The 19,688-nt window shown below is 38.6% G+C and overlaps 1 protein-coding gene across 5 annotated transcripts in view; it reads left to right on the plus strand.

Moving 5' to 3' along the window:
• Positions 1–19,688, plus strand: part of LOC145463391 (otoferlin-like) — a 40,881-nt gene that overhangs the window by 9,792 nt on the left and 11,401 nt on the right. For 2 of the 5 annotated variants that reach the window (XM_081447141.1, XM_081447142.1), the window contains exons 13-36: positions 387–475; positions 711–757; positions 1,385–1,435; positions 1,574–1,642; positions 1,756–1,799; positions 2,631–2,704; positions 5,721–5,786; positions 8,014–8,037; positions 9,998–10,095; positions 10,518–10,637; positions 10,925–11,033; positions 11,135–11,382; positions 11,802–11,902; positions 12,448–12,664; positions 13,176–13,328; positions 14,037–14,165; positions 14,471–14,525; positions 14,697–14,774; positions 15,267–15,448; positions 15,835–15,996; positions 16,499–16,615; positions 17,083–17,244; positions 18,064–18,223; positions 18,700–18,824. In XM_081447141.1, coding sequence (XP_081303267.1) covers positions 387–475; positions 711–757; positions 1,385–1,435; positions 1,574–1,642; positions 1,756–1,799; positions 2,631–2,704; positions 5,721–5,786; positions 8,014–8,037; positions 9,998–10,095; positions 10,518–10,637; positions 10,925–11,033; positions 11,135–11,382; positions 11,802–11,902; positions 12,448–12,664; positions 13,176–13,328; positions 14,037–14,165; positions 14,471–14,525; positions 14,697–14,774; positions 15,267–15,448; positions 15,835–15,996; positions 16,499–16,615; positions 17,083–17,244; positions 18,064–18,223; positions 18,700–18,824 — 2,680 coding nt within the window. The remainder of the gene's footprint in view (positions 1–386; positions 476–710; positions 758–1,384; positions 1,436–1,573; positions 1,643–1,755; positions 1,800–2,630; positions 2,705–5,720; positions 5,787–8,013; positions 8,038–9,997; positions 10,096–10,517; positions 10,638–10,924; positions 11,034–11,134; positions 11,383–11,801; positions 11,903–12,447; positions 12,665–13,175; positions 13,329–14,036; positions 14,166–14,470; positions 14,526–14,696; positions 14,775–15,266; positions 15,449–15,834; positions 15,997–16,498; positions 16,616–17,082; positions 17,245–18,063; positions 18,224–18,699; positions 18,825–19,688) is intronic. The other 3 variants (XM_081447143.1, XM_081447144.1, XM_081447145.1) reach the window with 3 other exon arrangements.

A 19,688-nucleotide genomic window follows, 5' to 3' on the forward strand; every position in this document is an offset into this window, starting at 1 on the left:
CTCCCTGGTGACAAATCCTGTTTGATGGCTTAAGGATTTTTCTACCCAAGCCCTACTGAGTATTAAGGGACTGACTGGATGGCTTTTACAACAGACAGAAGTCCACCAACAGGCCCAAGTAAAAGCTCTTTTGAACTGAGACATTTGATGTGAGAACAAGGCAATGAGACAATTCAGAACGTGTTTCACAAAGTTATGAAAATCAGTATGTTGTGGTTCTGTTTTTGTGAGAAATTGAACTGGTAACACTTTGTAACAACACGTCTTCTTGGTGGAAGGTTACTTCTGAAGGTGGCTTAAAAAGATCAATATAGTTTGCATTGTTTATTAGTTAGAAAGTTATACAGGAACGTCATATTCAAAGTAGAACACATTGCCCTCCACAGGAATCTTCTCTTACCTGAAGGAGTTCCTGCAGAAAGACCAAAAGCCAAGATTATTGTGAAAATTTACAGAGCTGAAGGCCTGCCAAAGAGTAAGTAATTTAATGACACAGGGATCATGGTAGACCATGTTCATCAGGAAATATGCTGAAGTTCTTTTCTAGAATCATTAGAGTCAGATTCTGAATGAAATCAGGAATCATGGCACATTTAAAGTACAGATGTTTACCAACACTTGGTTGGGAATATTACACTTAATGCAATGGCAACTTCATGCATGTACAGTACTGTTGTAATCTTATATGATATCATTGTTTTACTTTCTAGTGAATAGTGGTCTCATGGCCAATGTTAAGAAAGCGTTCACAGGAGAGGTATAAATTTTTATTTTCCTGTTATTTACCTTGTGACTGTGATAACTAATTAAATGCTAATTTGAATCTTTTCCTCTCAGTAACCAAATTCGTAATGATAAAACCATACCTCTATCTTATTCAGGTATGTTATATAGCCACCTTCTCTGGCTTTGAATCCCAATTTTTTTTTACATCATTGGCTAAATGGGGAGCAGGGATGGTGTAGTGGTTGGAACTCTCACCTCCCACCAGTGTGGCCTGGGTTCAAATTCTGGATCCGGCATCATAAGTGGGTTGAGCTTGTTGTTTGAACTTCTCATGCTCGCTCTGAGGGTTTTTCTCCAGGTTCTTGGGTTGTCCTCCCCCCATAAAAATCAATACTGGAAACAGTGGACAAAGAGCCTCTCTGTGGGATGTGCCACTACAAATTCCTATTTATTTAATATATATTTTGTTCTATTTATAAATAAATGGGTTTTGATTAATCTGCTATAGATGTACTGGTGCAGGTGACTTGTGTCTCTGGATGCTTGCTGTGCCTCTTTCTACAGACCTCTGTGCTGATCTGTTCTTATAATGTACTCAAAACTCAGCTGTCTTATTCCTAAGTTGGGCTTCATGAAGTAATTTCTGTTACTCTTTCAGGTGCGAGATCTTGTGGACCCTTACGTGGAAGTCTGTTTTGCGGGGCATAAGGTGAGTTTGTTATACATTGGCCTGATGGTTACCTTAATTTCTTACATATCGGTAACATTAAATGCATCACTTTTGCATACATACTTGCTGAATACTCTAATTTTACTGATCAATTCTTAATTTCTCTTTGAATAACAGGCTAGAACAACAGTGAAAAAGAACACATATGAACCAAAGTGGAATGAGCAGATTGTTTTCTCAGAATTGGTAATTTTAGGATGCTTGTTTGGTTGTATTCAGATCTGGTTTGACGTGCTGTTGTATTTGATATGTTAAAATTAATATGACCTAATAATAATGTAATAATTGTTATTCCTTAGTTTCCTCCACTTTGCAGACGAATGAAGGTTCAACTGAAGGACAGGTAATCAACATGCTATTCAAATACAGTGGAACCCTGTTAATACGGTCATTAATAGGTAAAGTCTGCATACAAGCCAAGGGGCCCATCACGCCAGAGCTTATCCGCTTTCTATATAATGAAGCGACTACGAGTATTTCTACTCCCTCTGTAACAGGGTTTTCTTATAAGAAAATTAAATGTATGGGTGTTTTGCTGGGACAAAGAAGGGTGGCCATTATAACGAGGTGACTATAAGGCGGGGTTCCACTGTAAACATTTGCAATCTGTTGGTCTTTCCACTTGTTTGTGTGCATGCCTGTGTTTCCTGACTGTCTGTCTGTTTGTCTGTCTGTCTGTCTGTCTGTCTGTCTGTGTGTTTGTCTTGGTTTGCCTGTCTGTCTGCCTGCTTGTCTGTCTGCCTGCTTGCCTGCCTGTCTGCCTTTCTGTGGACCTGTCTGTTTGTAACCTACCTGCCTGCCTTTCTGTCCATGTGTTTCTGTCTGTCTGCCCCCTGTGTGTTAGTTTGTCTGTATCTGACTGTGTTTGTCTGCCTGCCAGTCTCTTTGCCTGTGTCTGCCTTTTTGCCTGTCTGTCTGTCTGTCTGTCTGCCTGTATCTGACTGTGTGTGTCTGTCTGTTTGTCTGTCTGCCTGTCTGGCTGCTCGTGTTGGACTGTGTGCCTGCCTGCCTGTCTGTATTTCCTTGTTTTCATAATTAATAATTAGTGTGTAGACAAAGAAACACAGACAGACAGACAATGATCCACTTGGGTTTTTGTTAGTCACTACAGTTATTAAATCCATCCTTCTGTCGAACTGTAAATTTCTCCTGAATAGAGAAACTTTTCTTGCAGTGATTCTGTTTCTGACGAAGTTATTGGAACACATTTTATTGACCTGTCCAGGATATCCAATGATGGAGCTAATGGTATGCGATGTTACACATATAACTTTTAGTAGACAGCTTTTTTTATTTGAATCTTAGGATTGTTTACACTAAATGAAATTTACTGACAAAGACATCAACAACTATTAATGATTTAAGCAACCTCTCATTAGTAGTATGATTTAACACTGCAACATTTTACTTCATTTTCTTTGTTGATCCCTTCACTTTTCTGGACACCTGTCACAGCAACATAATAACAATATTTTAATTAACAATAACCCTGATCAATGGTTACCATAATAAATTGTAAAACAAAAATTGTTCTGTAAGTATGTGAATAAAAAACAACATTCATCTGGTGAAATGTTAAAATGTAACTGAACTTTGTCAGGATTCTTGGCTGCAAATGCAGATGATTATAGCTTTAAATTTGGAAAGGGTAAATAATAATAAAAAAATAAATTAAAATAAACAGTTGAATTAGCATAAAAAGGCAAATTGTTGGTTTTAAGGAACTGGTTATTTTCCACCAGGTTTACTTTCCTGATATTGTTTTGTCAACAGCTTTCACATATTGAATTTGTTTTTCAACATTTTGCCAGAGGTTTTTATAGTCTTTTTAATCAAGCTAATTCAATTATATAGAAGCATGGTTACATGGTTCCATTTATACCCTTTCTGTAAGTTACTTCTTTAGAATTAACACCAATAACTATCAACATGGAATTATAAACTTTTTGTGTTGATGTCTTTGTCAAATGTCTACCCATTCATATACATGCTGTTGAGATGCAGTTGTGAACATCTTAACATTCCTGTTATTAAAATTTCCCAAATGTTTTTGTGGATGTCATCTCCTCCCTGTAAAGAAAATCAAAAATATAGAAAACTTGTTTCTCTTTAATTAATGATTGGTACCCAGAAATTATCAAATTACCCATGGCCAGTTGTTTCTTGGCCTTTTGCCTATTTTTGCAATCATGAAATGTCCCTTATTCAACCTAGAAATTGTTTATAATGACTGGTCTGAGGAGTTTAACCAAATAAAAGTTTTCATCTGGCATTTCCATGCCAACCATTTGAAAGAATGGGTGGAGCTTGTGATAAGTTTTTTTTGTTAACTTTAGGTACTGGTTATGTCTATTATATTTGGACCTCTGTGCATGTCTTTGTAAAACATCTAATGCTTTTTCACATGCTCATCACTAACTTAACATGCTCAGTTGTTGGATTTCATGTTTTTCTGTTCTGTTCTATTTATCCATTGCTATAACAGCAAAAATAACACTGACAATTCCTTTATTTGTGATTTAATTTCTTTTTATTATTTCTTTTGCTTCAATGACCAGTTGCCCTTTTCTCTTAGTTGTGCCTTGGTTTTTTTTGTTCTTTGCTGGTCTATATATTGTTTCTAGCTGTTTTTGTCACTCTGTTCTATAACGGATCAATTTCATGGTCCTGTTTGTTGCTCTCTCTTCTTCTGTAATGCGAAACTGACTTCTCTAGAAGTAGAGGAAACAATATCTGACTTCAAATACTGATTTTTGTAACTTCTCTTTAAACTTTTCTGACAAGTCAGCCAGTTCTAACTCAGTCAAATAAATTACTTGCCTGTCTTTTTGTTTGCTTGTGAATGCCATTCAATTCTCCTTTTTGTTGCATGTTTTTAAACTTTGCGTTGGTAGTTTGATTAAGCTTGCAGCTATGTTTATTCAATAAGCATGTTAAAGAAATTACCATTAACAAATTGAATCTGGAACTAAACCTAATTAAGAAATACTGTCATTTGAGGGTTCAAGCAGAACCCAAAATTCACATGCGCAACAAATATTTGAACTGCAGACCTCCACACAAAAACAAATGCATTAAAGATGCATAAATTTTCCCAACAGAATCACAAGGTTACTTCTTCAAGCCCCCTTTTGGTACCACATCGAGCATTTCAGCATATATGCATGACAACTAATGGAACACTGTTTGATCAGATCATTCCATTATCTTTATTGTCATATTTATTCCAAGGTAGTTCCTGATTCATAGCGTTTGGCAACATAATTTGGTAGTAAAAGTCATATTTATACATTATGTGAGGCAATTCTGTTTACAGATATTTAAGAACTTTAAAAAATGAATGAAAGAAAGAGAGGAAAACAGGTTTTTCAAGATAAGTAGGAGGTGGTCATGCAGTTCAACAATTTAGCTTCAAAAATTGAAATATGCTTTGTAAGTAGTGGAAAGCAACTGAATACACATTGCAAGAGAAAACATAACTTCTGTACTCTGCCTTTGGATCATGAACTACTACCAGTGCATGCAAAGTAAGATGAATTTTTTATTGCAGAGTAGAAACACAGCTTTGCATGACATTGTATGACAAGCCAGAAATGATATTACTAAGTGTAAATTCAAGTTGCAACCTTTTGTTAGCAAGATAAAGTTTATCTGCAGGGCAATAACACGACACTTCTTGAAGGAATAAATATGGCATTTTAAAGTATTGCAACATGGAATGCAAATTTCAATCCAAGGCAAAGGCCTGCAACACACATTTTAGAAACTTGTTTGTCTGAACAGTTCAAGTTCCAATTTGTTGAAGGAGAAAAGAAAAGCAGTTATAGCTTGTTTTACTTCCTTCTCTTGCATTTTATTTTTCTGTGGTTCTATATTTTGTTTGAACGTGAATGTGAAATAACAAACTCAGTTTTACTGTTCCCTAACAGCATTTTAACCAGTAAACAGTGCTAATTTAGATGGAAAAACACGTTTATCTATAATACCATGGCTTGACTGTACAAGAGAAAAATGAAAACAATGCACAAGTCCAAATTGAAACTCACTTTGTTTGTATGAGAAGATAACTCGGCAACTTATTTCAATTCCCAGCTGTTAACGATGAAATGCATGCGATAACTGTTGTTGTTAGTATTGCTTACTCACACAGTTTGCACAGTGTAGCGTTTCCAAGTATCTCCTTCACCCTGTAAGTGTGGTGGTGAATTGGGTGTGTCTATGCTTGTGCCTCTGCATGTCTAACTTAAGCTGGCTGACTATACAGGGTGGCTCTCAGAGGTCTATATTCCTGGCTCAGGCATAAAAGTCCCTGGCTCAATTCAGGCTCCTGGTGTGTATGGCTGCTGGCTGCTTCTCTAGATCTTAATCTATCCTTAGTTTACTCCTACATACGTGTGTGTACCTGCACTTTAAAGTAGTACAAGTGGCATGCAATCTATTCTATATTGTTGATATAAATTTATGTAGAGTTTGTGTCACAGTAGTTCTTTCTTTGTGTAAAACATGCAATCTGTGTCTTATTGTAATCAAGATCCCAAATGTTTACTTGGATTAAATTAAAAAAAAAAAAAACCGAACTGACGTAATAATGTTATGATAGTTTCAAATGGTTTCTAAAGTTTGTACCCCAAACTATAAATTTAACACTAAAACTAGGTCATTATAATTCCTTATCAGTGACATTTTAAAAGTGAGAAATGTTGATAATAAATGTTGGAATAATCATGTTTTTCAAATACAGATAATTTTAACAAAAGTAAAATGAAACAGTTAATTCACTCAACTGATTTTTTTTTTCACTTGCACGGATTTCCTAAGCAAGTAATGTTCAGCATGAAAACATGTAAATCCTTTCTCACAAATTAATGTATTATTATCACAAGCACTCAATTATTATTCTGTAGTGAAAAACAACTTGTAACCTGTTAAATTTTGTGTTAAATTATGCACTACGTTTAAAGTGGTAAATTGTAAAGGTGCTTGCACACTTTCCTCCCAACTGGTCATCTATCATTCTACTTCTCCAACTTCTCCCTATCAACTTGAAGGCTTGGCTTATTTTTCCCACAATGTCTATTCTTGGGTCAGTCTGAATGATCAATCTAATATGCTTTCCTTTTTCATCTTAACTGAATTTCTTTCACTAACTGGTCAACTGAAAAAGTGATCTTGCATGTCTGAAATAACAACCAGTAATTAAGGGCCCTCTCTACACTAATCTGTATAAATTTGAAAACATATCTTTTTTTCACGGGTTTGGCCCTCCATTGTCTCTAAAATGGCCCCTGAATGCTGAAATGAATGGTAAACTATGTACACATTACTGGCACCCATATTAAATTAATATTTGTGGTGTTAGCAATTTCAGAAGGGCACTGTCTTCACCATTCATGCTACACCAACTACCTGGTGATTTCAAATTTTGTTCCCGAAAGCGTTCATAAAAAGTTCACTTTTGGTAGTGATAAAGCTGTTTAATTTGGATGGAAGGCCAAACTGGTGAAAGCAAGGTGTATTTTTAAATTTATGCACATTAGTGCCAACGAGGCATAAAAAGTGATTTGGTGTACATTTTTGTAAACTCCAGTCCCAGGTGAGAATGATGGGGTGACTGTGTATTTTTCACATGAAAGTGTGCCTGCAGCTTTACCACAGGGGAGCGAGCCAATGGAATGGATCCATTGTATGTTAGTTGCATGGGGATTATGTAGCATGCATCCCTCCAGCCAGGTTCCCAGGTGTTCATTGAGAGGGAGAACATATTTTAACTATTTTTGGCAAGTGGGAGTCCTGAGAGAATGTCACTTTAAGTCAAAACCTGATAAGATTCCTAGGAACTAGGCTAGTGTTCTTTCATCAATCATTGTCATGCATTGCAGTTTTGAGAAAATTTGGAAAATAAATTGAAAAAAATTGTCCCACAGATTCAGACTTTCGTTCCTCTGTAACCTTGCATAAAATTTGTTACAAAGCAAATGTTTTGTGATGTTTTGATGTTACAATCCCCATGCTTCTAGACCAGTCCTGTAAGTAACAGTTTTTCTCAAAACTATAATGAGTGAGGTACAACATTTTTTACAGTTTACATGAGTGATAATTGAAGTTTGAATTTCAAGCTTGAACTGTACCTGTTTGCAAGCCAATACTATCTCAAGAAAGTGATATGCAGTGCCATCCCAATTTTTCGAACCTCAAAGGGAAGTGAAAATTGGTTCAAAAAATTGGATAGTTTGAGAAATCAGGGGTAAAATTAGTGTTCGACTGAGGAGAGGGAAACCACTTTTGGTTTGAGTTATAAGGAGGTTCAAGAAACTGAGGTTTCAAGAAATCGGGATTCCACTGTGTACAATAATGTAAACTTGTAGCTGTACTTGAAGAAACCCATGAAATAACACCCCTGGATGCAATTGTGTGATTTTATAGTTCAAGCTTGAATAATTGTTTCCTAAATACTTTACTTGCTAAATGTATTTTGTCCATTTTGTTTTCTTTTGCTTTTTTTGTTAATTTGCTGGTGGTCACTATGCAACATGTCGGGGTGACATCGGCCTCTGAAGTTCATAAGTATCCTGCTGATATCGGTAAATATGTTGTTAGTTTTATAACTGATGCCTAGGTGCTTGCCATTGTGTTTCCATGCCACACTTTAAAATGCTTTTTTCCGGCAAATAGGTTTTTTTTTTAAATTTGGTAAATCAGACTTTCCCTTGATATATAAAGCATTGTTACTATAATCACAAAAAGATACTTATAATAGTTATAACAATCATACCACTACTAGTACTAATACTAATAATAATACTAATACTAATGATACTAAAAATGATAATGATGATGATAATAATAATAATAATAATAATACATGTAATAAAAATAATAATGAGATGTAAGGTGTGGCATGAGTAAAACACAGTGGCAGGCAGAACGGATAACCATTCATCATTGTTAGAACAAACCTGGCACAATTAGCTCGCACTTTCGATACTGCTTACATTTTATACAAGAAACTTTATTATTATTCTGGATTCAAACAGTGCTTAGCTTGAAAATTAGCCTGACTCCTTATTGGGAATGGTCTACACAGAATTATGTCATCGAGCTCTCAAGCTTGGAATTTGTTGCTGGGCAAGGGCTAATCTTACATTAGAACATTGTGAATTCTGAGCAATCTTCACCATCATGTTGAAGAAATCATAACGTTATGAAATCATGGGATGCCAACGTCATGCTCTTTAAACTGCAAATTTGAGACCATGCATTGTGGAACATGCACTGAAGATTTCTCATTTTCATGAAGGAAATGCCCATGTTATTCAAACTTTTGTAAACACACATTAATAGCAATGGAGATCATTTAGAGCGGTTTTCAATTGAGTGTCGTAAAACCAAAACCAAACCAATTACTTACCAATTAGACTACTCTCCCAGTCTCAAACGGTAGTTAAATGGAAACCAAAACCAAAACCAAAGTAATAATTACCTGATAATTTTTGATGCTCAATTGAAAACTACTCTATGCACATTAAGCTATGACAATGGTATGTACAAATGCATGTTGTAGTTCTTCCTGGAGAGGAGTTCACTGCTGGAAGTCTCATAAGTTCACCACATTTTACATGGTACAAAGTTCACCAGGATTATTTACATTAAGGTTGCTTTTCAATGCATCTTTTTTGCATGAACCTAGCAGCATGAGCTTGTTAGAACTGGCTGGCTAAGAGACAGAGCAAAATGCAATCTCCTTCCCCCTTTTTTGTTATCCAGTTTTGTTATTATTCTAGCAGATGGACTTGGCTTTGGATAGAGTTCAGCATGCATAAATGAACTGGGTACAGGGCTATTTACAACTTGTGCGCTTCATTCCCATTATCACTTGGCTTCTGAATGGAGAACGTAAAATGTTTGGAAAGTGTCAATTTCAATACTGTACATGATTTGATTATCACCTGGGTGCTCTCTGGAGATAGGGTACCTTAATTTTGAAAACAAACATCTCGTAGCTTTTAACAAACTTGTCAGGCGTTTGTCAGGGAAGTTCTATCTCTTCGTTTACTCACTGCTAAACACTTGATAAAAGAGATTTAAACACAGACTTGAATGCCCGTAAAGCTTTAGAGTGAAGAGTGAGTGAGTCAGCCCACTCAAAATCACATGAGATGTCGGGTGAGGCCGTTAGAAGATGTCTAGTGAATCAAACAGACCTGTCCATTAAATGCACGGTTAATGACAGCAGATTTCTTGTTGCCAAAAATTTAGTTGGAACTTTTGATGATTAGAGGTTTTCACTAAAGTAGGAAGAAGGGTGTTAAATCAAGTCATTACAGTATTGGGAAAAAAGAAAAGTCTAAATCGTGGCTATGAAGTTTTCTTGGCCAAGGAAAATGTGAATGAAACAGTGTTCAATTTCTGTGGGGCTATGGAGAGTGTTGTCTTTTGTACCACAATTTCAATACTTTGTACTATTGGAATTTCAAATGTATCTGATAATTCAGTTCCATAACCATGTCTTTCTGAGGAGTGCCCTATAATTGATGTTTACAGGTTTTATGCCGACATTTGGCCCATGCTGGGTGAACCTTTATGGATCAACAAGGGACTACTCATTGTTTGATGAACACAATGATCTTAATAACGGACTGGTAGGTGTCTTTGTTATAGGAAAAGCAATAGTTAATGGGCAAAAGCATAACATGTCAAGTGTGCATAGCATCAATGTATTTTTTATGGTGATTAGAGATGGAAGGGTTGGGGTTTAATATAACAGTACTTAGTTGTATTATTTTCACAATGCTAGTCTAACCTTGCATGAATCTTGCATGATTTTGCTGTACAGAAAACATACAAAGTAATAATCAAAACAAATGATTGTTTCCAGTTGATTAGGCCCAGGTTGTCTGCTGCAACTCTACTCATTTTCCAGGAGAGATTTAGACAAAAGCCTGTTCTAGCTTTCATCCACGATGTTGCGAGCTATCAGTGGTGCTATTTTGAACATGGTTGTGAATTTTAATTAACAGCTTAAGTTTTTCCACTCTTGTGCGTTTTTCCCTTCTGTTTCTAGGGAGAAGGTGTGGCATACAGAGGTCGGCTGCTGATGGCAGTACAAGCAGAGTTTGGTGAATCTGCATCTGAGGCAGGCATCCGTCAGGTGGAGGTGGAGCCAACAGCACCCATCTCTGATGTAAGTATAAATGTGTCTGGCAAACATGACTTTTTCAATTCACTTGAAAATTCTTGTCAATTCTCATGCTTTTGGGGTAATACGATGAAATGTTTTGCCTTAGAATCGAAGCGTGAGGGTTGGGACAAGTCTTGGCTTGTTATGTATGCACATATTTCATCATAAGTACCAAATGCAACACAAAAGCAAACATTACAATTTTATAGTTCTTATAATTATTAAGGCATGGTATGTCACTGATTCTCGTAGCCAGTGCATGGTCATAATTTAAATTCTTGTCTTCTCAGACTGCAGCAGGCAAAGAGGACCAGTTCCAGTTATTTGCTTGTTTCTATGAAGCAAGCATGATAGAGAGGAAAGTTGGAGACAAGATGATACAATTTGAAATGAGTATCGGTAGGTGTAAAATTAATTGTCCTCAACACAAATTTCACTACTTTCAAATACACTGCACCCTTAACGTAACACTGCGTTTTCAAAAAAAATCTTCTTTTTAGGTAACTATGGTAACACAATTGATGGACAAGCTCTGCCAGGTGAGGTAGTGGATGAGGTTCGTAAGAATGGTGAGAACCCATTCATTCACCCGTTGACCCCCCCTGTCAGACCAGTGACAAATGACAGACAGTATTACCACATACCATGGGAGGATTCCAAACCCTGCACACACATCAAGTTGACATGGCAGGATCATCGCAGACGATTGTACAACTCCAATGTTCTGCTGAAGATTTGCGAGAGACTGGTGAGTTGTTATTCTGTGAGCAGGGTCTGATCTCGGCTGTAAGGTCTGGCTGACAGTGAAGAGGCTGAGGAGGGAATGGGTAGGGTGGGAGTGGTTGGGGCGTCTCTCTCCTCTCTCCTCTCTCGTCTCTCTTTTTTCTTCCTGCTTTCCCTTCGCCCCATCTTCAGGCTAAAAAGTTTTAAACTCATATTAGTTAATGCCACAAGAAGAACTTCGGCACATGTTTTTTCACCGTTTTAGTCGTTTTTTCTTGATATGTCAAGCATACAGATGTCAGTAAAGGATGTGATCTACCAGTGTCCCTAAACTAGGAATATAGAGGAAGTATTGAAACCGGTTGGGGTAGTTTATTATCGTATTATCAGGACTAGAAAGGAAACTTGATAGTCACCTGACCTATCTCTTTTTTGTCTCAATAGGAGGATGGATTGACGGATTGTCTTGAGAGAGTGAAGATGGACTTGCCAAACACTTACAGATGGCTAAGTCGAGTCCTTGCAGAACTTATCAATGGATGCAAGTAAGAGATCTAGCACTTCATTTTAGTCAGTGTTTCAAGGTGATGCAGTGAACTCGATTGAGTAAAATCCTCCTCAGTATTCCTGAAGTTTTCTGTTCCCTATCTCAAAGTTTAAGTCTTTTGTTTCGCTACTGTCATCTACAGAAAGTCGATGGCCATTTTAAACAGAGGGTTAAGATGGACAAATCAACTGAGAGAATTTGCCCTTCTTAAGACTGATTTTGTCAAGACTTCGGGTTGTTCGAAAGTCGGTTAACGCTAATTCCTGATTAAAAGTTAATTGAAGTATCAGTTTTTCTGGTATAAAAATGTTTTTCACTCCGTATGGTTTGTGTTGTTTGAGATTACTCAAGCTCAGAACTAAATGACAAACAATATAAACAGAAAACGTCACCGAAAAGTCAGTTATAAATAAACTGTAATTAAAATTCTCGCTAATCCTGGGTTAGCTTAATCGAGCTTTGAGCAACCCGGCCCTGCACTGCAACATCGACAAAGCTCCTCAGCTGAGCACATAACTACTTTAAATTTCTTTTGTACAACAGCCAGTACCTCAACCTGGTCAAGTCAATGCCAACTGCTTCTCATGTGGGACGCACCAAGCTGGACAAGGAACGGCTGAAGCTGTGTCAGTATGAAGTAGAATCAGTGTGTCAATCAGCTCAGGAGCTGAAGGGTAGCACTAAGGATGATGGCCACATCAAGGACAATCTCAAGGCTGCCAATGCCTTGCTTCAGAGGCTGCTTAACATTGCAATTGAGGTGTGCTTTCTTCTATTGCGTATAGAAAGGTTTTGTGGCTTTCTGTTTTCCGCTCTTCATCTTCTCTTTCTGCTAACTTAGCGGACTAAAGACTAACGAAGATTTACCTAGAGCCAGTCTTGTACAAGTACTTTAGTGAAGCAACCAACGTTGGAATTTTTTTTTGGTAATCGTGTCTCGACAAGGTTATAAACAAATATCAAACAGTCACCTTTTGTGTGTAATGACATTGGCTTTCAGATTCTTTAATATTATCGCATTGTTTGTTGCACTTATGCTATGGCGTTTTCATCAATAATAACGTGTGATTACTGCAGTAAAATTGCGCAGCTATTGGCATAGGCTGAGTATCAGGTTTTCTAAGGGGAGGGAAGGGGAGAGGCGACAAGTCAACAAGTCACAACATGAGCGACATAACTGAAAACAGTGCAGCTCACTGTGAACAGAATTACAAAACCCAGTTTATGACGAGAATATGGTCCTGTTGGTTAACCTGCTCTTTTCTGTTTAGCCACAAGAAACGATCCCTGATGTTTTCATCTGGATGCTGTGTGGGGGCAAGAGAGTTGCTTACACTCGTCTTCCTAGCCAGCACGTTATTTACTCACTGGTGGAAGAGGAAAGAGGAAAGGATGCTGGCAGAATGCAGACCGTGTTTCTCAGGGTAAACTTATGTAACTTTAAATAAAGCATATAGTGCAGGAAATGTTGCTAATTGGAGAATTGACACCTTCTCTCAGCGTCCAATCGAACTCAATTCGAGCCAAACTATTTGTGTGAAATTGCATAATTAATCGAACTATTTGTGACAGTTTATTTTACTCATTCCGAACTTGATAATAGTGACATGACGACTCCGAAACGTTGGTCCATTTTATCGCTTAATTTTACGTGCTTTAATGTGGCATTAGTGATTATATGTCTTGATAACTATATAAGGGTGTAGAACCTTGGGGAAGTGCCTTGATTGAGTGCCTTAGTGCCCTAAATGCAGTACAGTAAACAAATCTGAAATATCGTGACAGGGCTAAATCATGATACATAGGAAGTCAATAAGCATAACAAATTGTTCTTCACATCCAAACATAAAGAAAGGTGATTTTATTTGCCGGAATGGGGGTTTCTCAGAAGGAATAGAAAAACAATTTCCTAAAACTCTCTAATTAAGATTTCGAGCAGAAAGTGGTCAAGTTTCAGCGTTAGGTGATTGCTCAAACAAAAAGACTTGCATACATGGACAATGGCGACCAAACGCTACACATTTCAGCTACTGACAATTGCCCTTGAAGAAGATAAGAGTAGGAAATTCTAAACATAATGCCTGTGCATGGCAATCAGTGAGCACAATTCATATTGTTGTTATGTATTTCAGCTTCCAGGAAAGCGTGGTGATGGTCCCAAAGGCTGGGCGATTCAAGCCAAGCTGAACGTCATGATCTGGCTTGGTCTCCACAAACATAAGAAAGACTATCTCAAAGACGCTCCCAAAGGATATCAAACGGTACAGTAGTCTTGATTTCGATTAAAACCTTAGAAAACTAAGCAGAATTGGTAAAAGACATCGCAATGGCAGATTTCTGAGGTCAGTCGTTTTAATTTAATTTCGTTGGAAGGGCAATTTCGCTTCAGTGAAGATTTCGTGCAAATCACCTTGCCATGTCAAGATTCTTTGGCTTCAAGAGTACCCAAGTTTCGGCGAGAAATAATAGCAAAACGATTTCTGAACAAAACGAAGGGTTTGTACCTGTAAGTTGTCCATGTGAGATAGAGAATCAACTTATGGTAAGATTATCCTATCTTTTACAGCCAAAGAATGCTCACAAGTTGATGGCACCTCCTCCAAACCATCTTATCTACACAGGTAAGGAAGGTTACAAACCGTTATGTCAACAAGTCGTTATTCATTTTTTTTTTTTCATCAAATGACATTCCAGATAATCTAGAAAAGCCCTAGAGATGTTAGCAGACCTTGTACAAGTTTTCGTTTCTGATAAACTGAAAATTAACAGCATTTTCTTCCAACCCATTTTAGAAAAACAAAAGTTCATTCTCCGTGCCCACACATACCAGGCAAGAAGTTTGATAGGCAGTGACGCCTCAGGGCTTTCAGGTGAGAAATAAGTTTGATATCAAAAATTTGTGATCAGCAAAGGATGTTGGGAATTTGCGTGTGCAAATGTTTCTTCGGCTTGTAGTGACTTGACTTACTATGTCATTGTGCGGTTCTCATGGCATGAAAGAGGCGCGGTGGCCTCATGGTTAGTGCGCTTAACTCTGGCTCGAGCGGTCCGGGTTCGAGCCCTGGCAGGGGATATTGTGTTGTGTTCTTGGGCAAGACACTTTACTCTCACAGTGCCTCTCTCTGCCCAGGTGTACAAATGAGTACCGGCGAACTTAACGCCGTGGGGTAACCGTGCCATGGACAAGCATCCCATCCGGGGTTTGGGGGGGGGGGGGTGGGGGGAAGAGTAGAAATACTCCTAGTCGCTTCATGCTACAGAAACTGGGATAAGCTCCAGCCTGATGGGTCACGTGGCTCATGTGCAGACTTTACCTTTACCTTTACTACAGTTCTCATGGCATGACCTTGTTTTGATCACAGATGCCTTTGGTCGTGTCATCTTCACACACCTAGTTGCTGACACTCGTGTGATCTGGGAGACCAGGAGTCCTACCTGGGATCAGATGTTGGTCTTCAAAGACTTGATTCTGTGGGGAGACGTCAATGAAATCGCTGTCAATCCTCCCACCATCGTCATTGAAGTGTTCGACAAGGATATCGGGGTAAATAAACGCTTTTTTTCCCTTCTCCCACTTGTGTAAGCAAGTGGTATTGAAAAGAGCTGCTACATGTAATAAATTGCAAACAAACATTTAGATATTCAGGCAATTTTACACACCCCAGAAGGTTTTCTCGCGTTCCTTCTTTTAACCAAAGTATACTACTATGCACGAAATATGAAAAGCAATTTCTTGGAGAAAATGCTATAGAAAATATTTAGATTTAGTGATTTGTACTGGTGGTTTTAGTTGAGCTGCAAGTGATCATTTTGGTCAGTATTTTTGGTAGTCTGGTCCTTAGCAGAGTATATACATGAAGATCTTTTATCGTTTGACGCTTTCTTCAGTTGTAGCTAACTCATCTAATGCGCATTGTTTCTTCTGTTTAGGGTGACTCGGAGTTCATTGGCCGTGCTCTGGCCAGACCCATTGTCAAGATGGCCTGTGAACCTTATGAAAAACCGTTCTTTCCGCCAGCACTAGAGTGGTTCCAAATTTTCAGAGGGGAAGAGAAAGCAGGTGAACTGCTTGCCGCCTTTGAACTTCTTCAGGTGAGTATGGTTAACGAGTTCAGTCTCTGTAAACCATTACAACAACCTTTTCTCTCTCAGTTTTCTTTTTCGGTCCGAGTGCTGCCTCTAGGGTGGTTTTCTGCAGGAGCTTTGCTGAGAAACACCTGGACCAAACGTGACTAGAAGTTGCCAAGAGACGCGCTCGAATTTTCTCCATGTCACAACAAGCGTGGAGCAAACGTGAAAAATTAACGACTGAAGAAAATTCGGGAAGGTTCAAACTTATTTTGACCACACAAGAATCGCTGACAGTAGATTATGTAAACATTTAAGGTCAAAGAGCGAGAGTTTGAATTCTTGTTTAGCTTCGTGTCTCTGCTTAGCATGACTTTAAACTTGGACTAAGCCGAGGAAAAATACCCCCGTCTCCTAAAATAGTGTTGACACAGCAGCATGTTCTTGGAACTGATATCGAAGAGATGAGGAGGAGGGGGGAATTTAAGTCCAGTGTTTTATGATGTCTGATGTTTTGTCTCTGTAGTTGTCTGAAGGCACGTGCTTCCTTCCCACTGAAAATGAGCCTGTTAACACTCCTGATGGACCAATAACACCTGTACCGGACGGCATCAGACCCGTGATGAGGAAACACAGAATTGAGGTATTGATACTATAACAGTACAGTCGAACCCCTATTAAACGGCCACCCTCGGGGAAATGGACTGTGGCCGCTTAAAAGGGGTTGGCCGCTTAATAGACGTAGAAACAGTAGGAAAGCCGTCATTGGGACTTTGATTGCTGGCCGCCTAATAAGGGTGGCCGCTTAATAGGTGGCCGCTTAATAGGGGTTCGACTGTATTTACAAAACAACACGATACAACAAAACAAAACAAAACAAAACACAAGAAAACGCAACAAAACACAGCGCAACAGTACAACACAAGAAAACGCTACAAAACACAACTAAACGCAACAATAAAACAAAGCGCAACAAAACAGCAAAACACTCCGTCTCGGTCCATAAACGGGCAAAAAAAGAATTCAACCAATATCCAGCCATCTTGACCTCGCGCTTGGTCAATAACTCATATTTCATAACTTTAATTGTATACTTGTATTATTTGCCAGGTGTTGTTCTGGGGTGTCAGAGAGATGAAGAGGATAAACCTCACTACAGTGGACCGACCTCAAGTGGATATAGACCTTGCTGGACATGTTATACAATCAACTGTCATCACAAATGCTAAGAAAAACCCGAATTTCCAGAATCCAGTCATCTTCTTTGATGTGGTAAGATAGTGTTACTGTTAACTGTTGTATTCTTTACAACGGATACGTTTTGATATCCAGTAGACGATAGTGAATAAAACCTGCCACGCTTTCTGCTGGATGGTCATTTATTTGGTGATAACTGAGCTTTATCCACCCTTAAAACAGGACCAAGGGCCCGTTTCTCGAAAGCCCCGGAAACGTTTCAGGCCCGTAAAGCCATAGCAAAATCTCGAACCTTACGATTACAGAGCTGTTTTATTCACATATTCTTAATATGAAGAGAAGTTCCTGCTTACAAGAAGTTTCAGGCATATACACTTCTCCGTTTTTAGATACAGATGGACTAAAAATGGCTTTACGGGCCCGGAAGGTTTCCGGTACTTTCGAGAAACGGGCCCCAGGGGTCGAACTTAGAACGGAAAATGATCTCCAACTTAACTTGGAAAGATTAGCGCGTGTTTTTAAGCATGTCCATTTTGTGGGGTCCTGGCATTGTTTCCGTTGCGTTCTACAACGCCAAACGGTGATATCTGAGTTTCCTGTGGTCATTGTAGTAATATATCAAACACTCAGGACCACGTTTGACCACATTTCCAAACACCGAGATGAGATCTGAAAACACGACGTGCAGCGGAGTATTTTTGACGAACTTCGAGGTGTTTGGAATTTTTGTCAAACACTGTCTTGAGTGTTTGATATACCTTGTTAATCGAAACTAAAACCAAGGAGAAAATGGAGACTTAAAATTGTAAACATCTATGATAATTAAGATCAGATTTCCAAACACCGTCACGGTCTTAAAGAATTGACTGATTACACTTTACAAAACACACACAGGAACTTCCCGAGAATGAGCGTTACTGCCCTCCGCTGACCATCCGTGTCAGGGACTGCCGTACATTTGGTCGGTTCACACTGGTTGGCACTCATGTGTTGAACTCGCTTCACCGCTATCTGCAGACGGGAGAGAAAGAAAAGGAAAAACTGGAGAAAGCAGGTCAGACAAACACACATAATCTTACAACAAAGCTATTGTAATGGTCCTTCACAAGAAAGACGAACAATGCAATTTTTCAGTGATCACACGAAGGAAGTACACAGCCATGCGCGCGAAAATGCAGTTGACCAACTGAGTTGACCAACTGCTTTTGGCTTTGTTTCCCATCTGATTGGTGGATGAGTGGCATCTGAACTGACCAATCACTGAGCGTAGCAATGCAAAACCGAAACAGTTTCGGATTACTTCTGACACAATTTAAAACCACTCTAGTAACTGTTACTGCAGTTGAATCTGCTCTCAAATATTCTTTTGTCTAAAAAGGCATGCGAACAGGGCGAAAGGTTTAATACAAAGCCGCAGAATTGACCCTTTCGTCTCGTTTGTATGTCATTCTGTTGATAAGTGCTATAACAGCTATTAGACAAATTAGAGACGTACGGCAAAACTTGTTTTTGTTTTTCACCCCATCACAGAAGCTGTAGCAGGAGGAGCCGTGGGAGCAGCATCACGTCCTACATCACCTGTTCCTAACACGCCCGCTGATGTGGCTATCGAGATTGATGAAGATCCTCCTGACGCAGCGGATTCTGAACCTCTGGTATGCCAACGTACAATCTTAATTTTCTTCACTGCATTAATCTTGCATTTTAATCGCAGTATTTTTCTAGCTGCTTGGCAATGTTTTGATACGTGATCTCACAATTCTTCATATTAGTCTTTTCCCTGACCAAGCTTTCTTTTGAAGTGCCAACCTTACTTTCCTTGTGGTGCACTCTTTCTCAGTCTTGAAGCATTCTGTTAATTTGCTCAGATTAGATGTTCTGCGTAATAGTAACACCCCTTACCCTCTTCCTCTCTGACTGGGTTCAATACTTGTTCTGTCTTCTCTGACTGTTCATCCTGGTTGTTCTACCTTAAAGGCCCAAAGAAACCTTTACGACACAACGTTACCTTTTTGCCTTTCTCAATTTAGCAGGAAGGTGTTAACGGTTTGTGAGCAGTTATTCAAACAGCTTAGAGTAAAACCTCAGTGGAGAAGTGTCATTTAGCATTTACAATTCTCTGTTTGTGGCCGTGCTCATGACTAAAGCATAAATGTCATGCTGCTAAATGTTATTCTACAGCTTTCATGTTTATCGTTTTTTATTGTTTCTGACTTCTCGAAAATGGAGGAATTGCACACCTTTCATATTTTCTTTCAAAGGCAGCCATCTTCCCCATTTTATCTATCTTTCTTTGACTACAATATGTTTTGTGGATATTGTGGTGGCGATCTCATATTCACTTCTGCTAAATTGGACAATGATTCATGTTCAGAGTGAACTTAAAGTCTTAAAGCGTAGCTGTCATCACATTGTGAGAACCCTAATTCTTCTATCTGTTCCTCTCCTGGGGAGATTCCGCCAACTCTTGCGATAGAAAAATTCCCATATCACCTCTCAGAGTCCTGTAAACCATTACT

The sequence above is a fragment of the Orbicella franksi genome, chromosome 12 (genome assembly GCF_964199315.1).
Source record: "Orbicella franksi chromosome 12, jaOrbFran1.1, whole genome shotgun sequence".
NCBI lineage: Eukaryota > Metazoa > Cnidaria > Anthozoa > Scleractinia > Merulinidae > Orbicella > Orbicella franksi.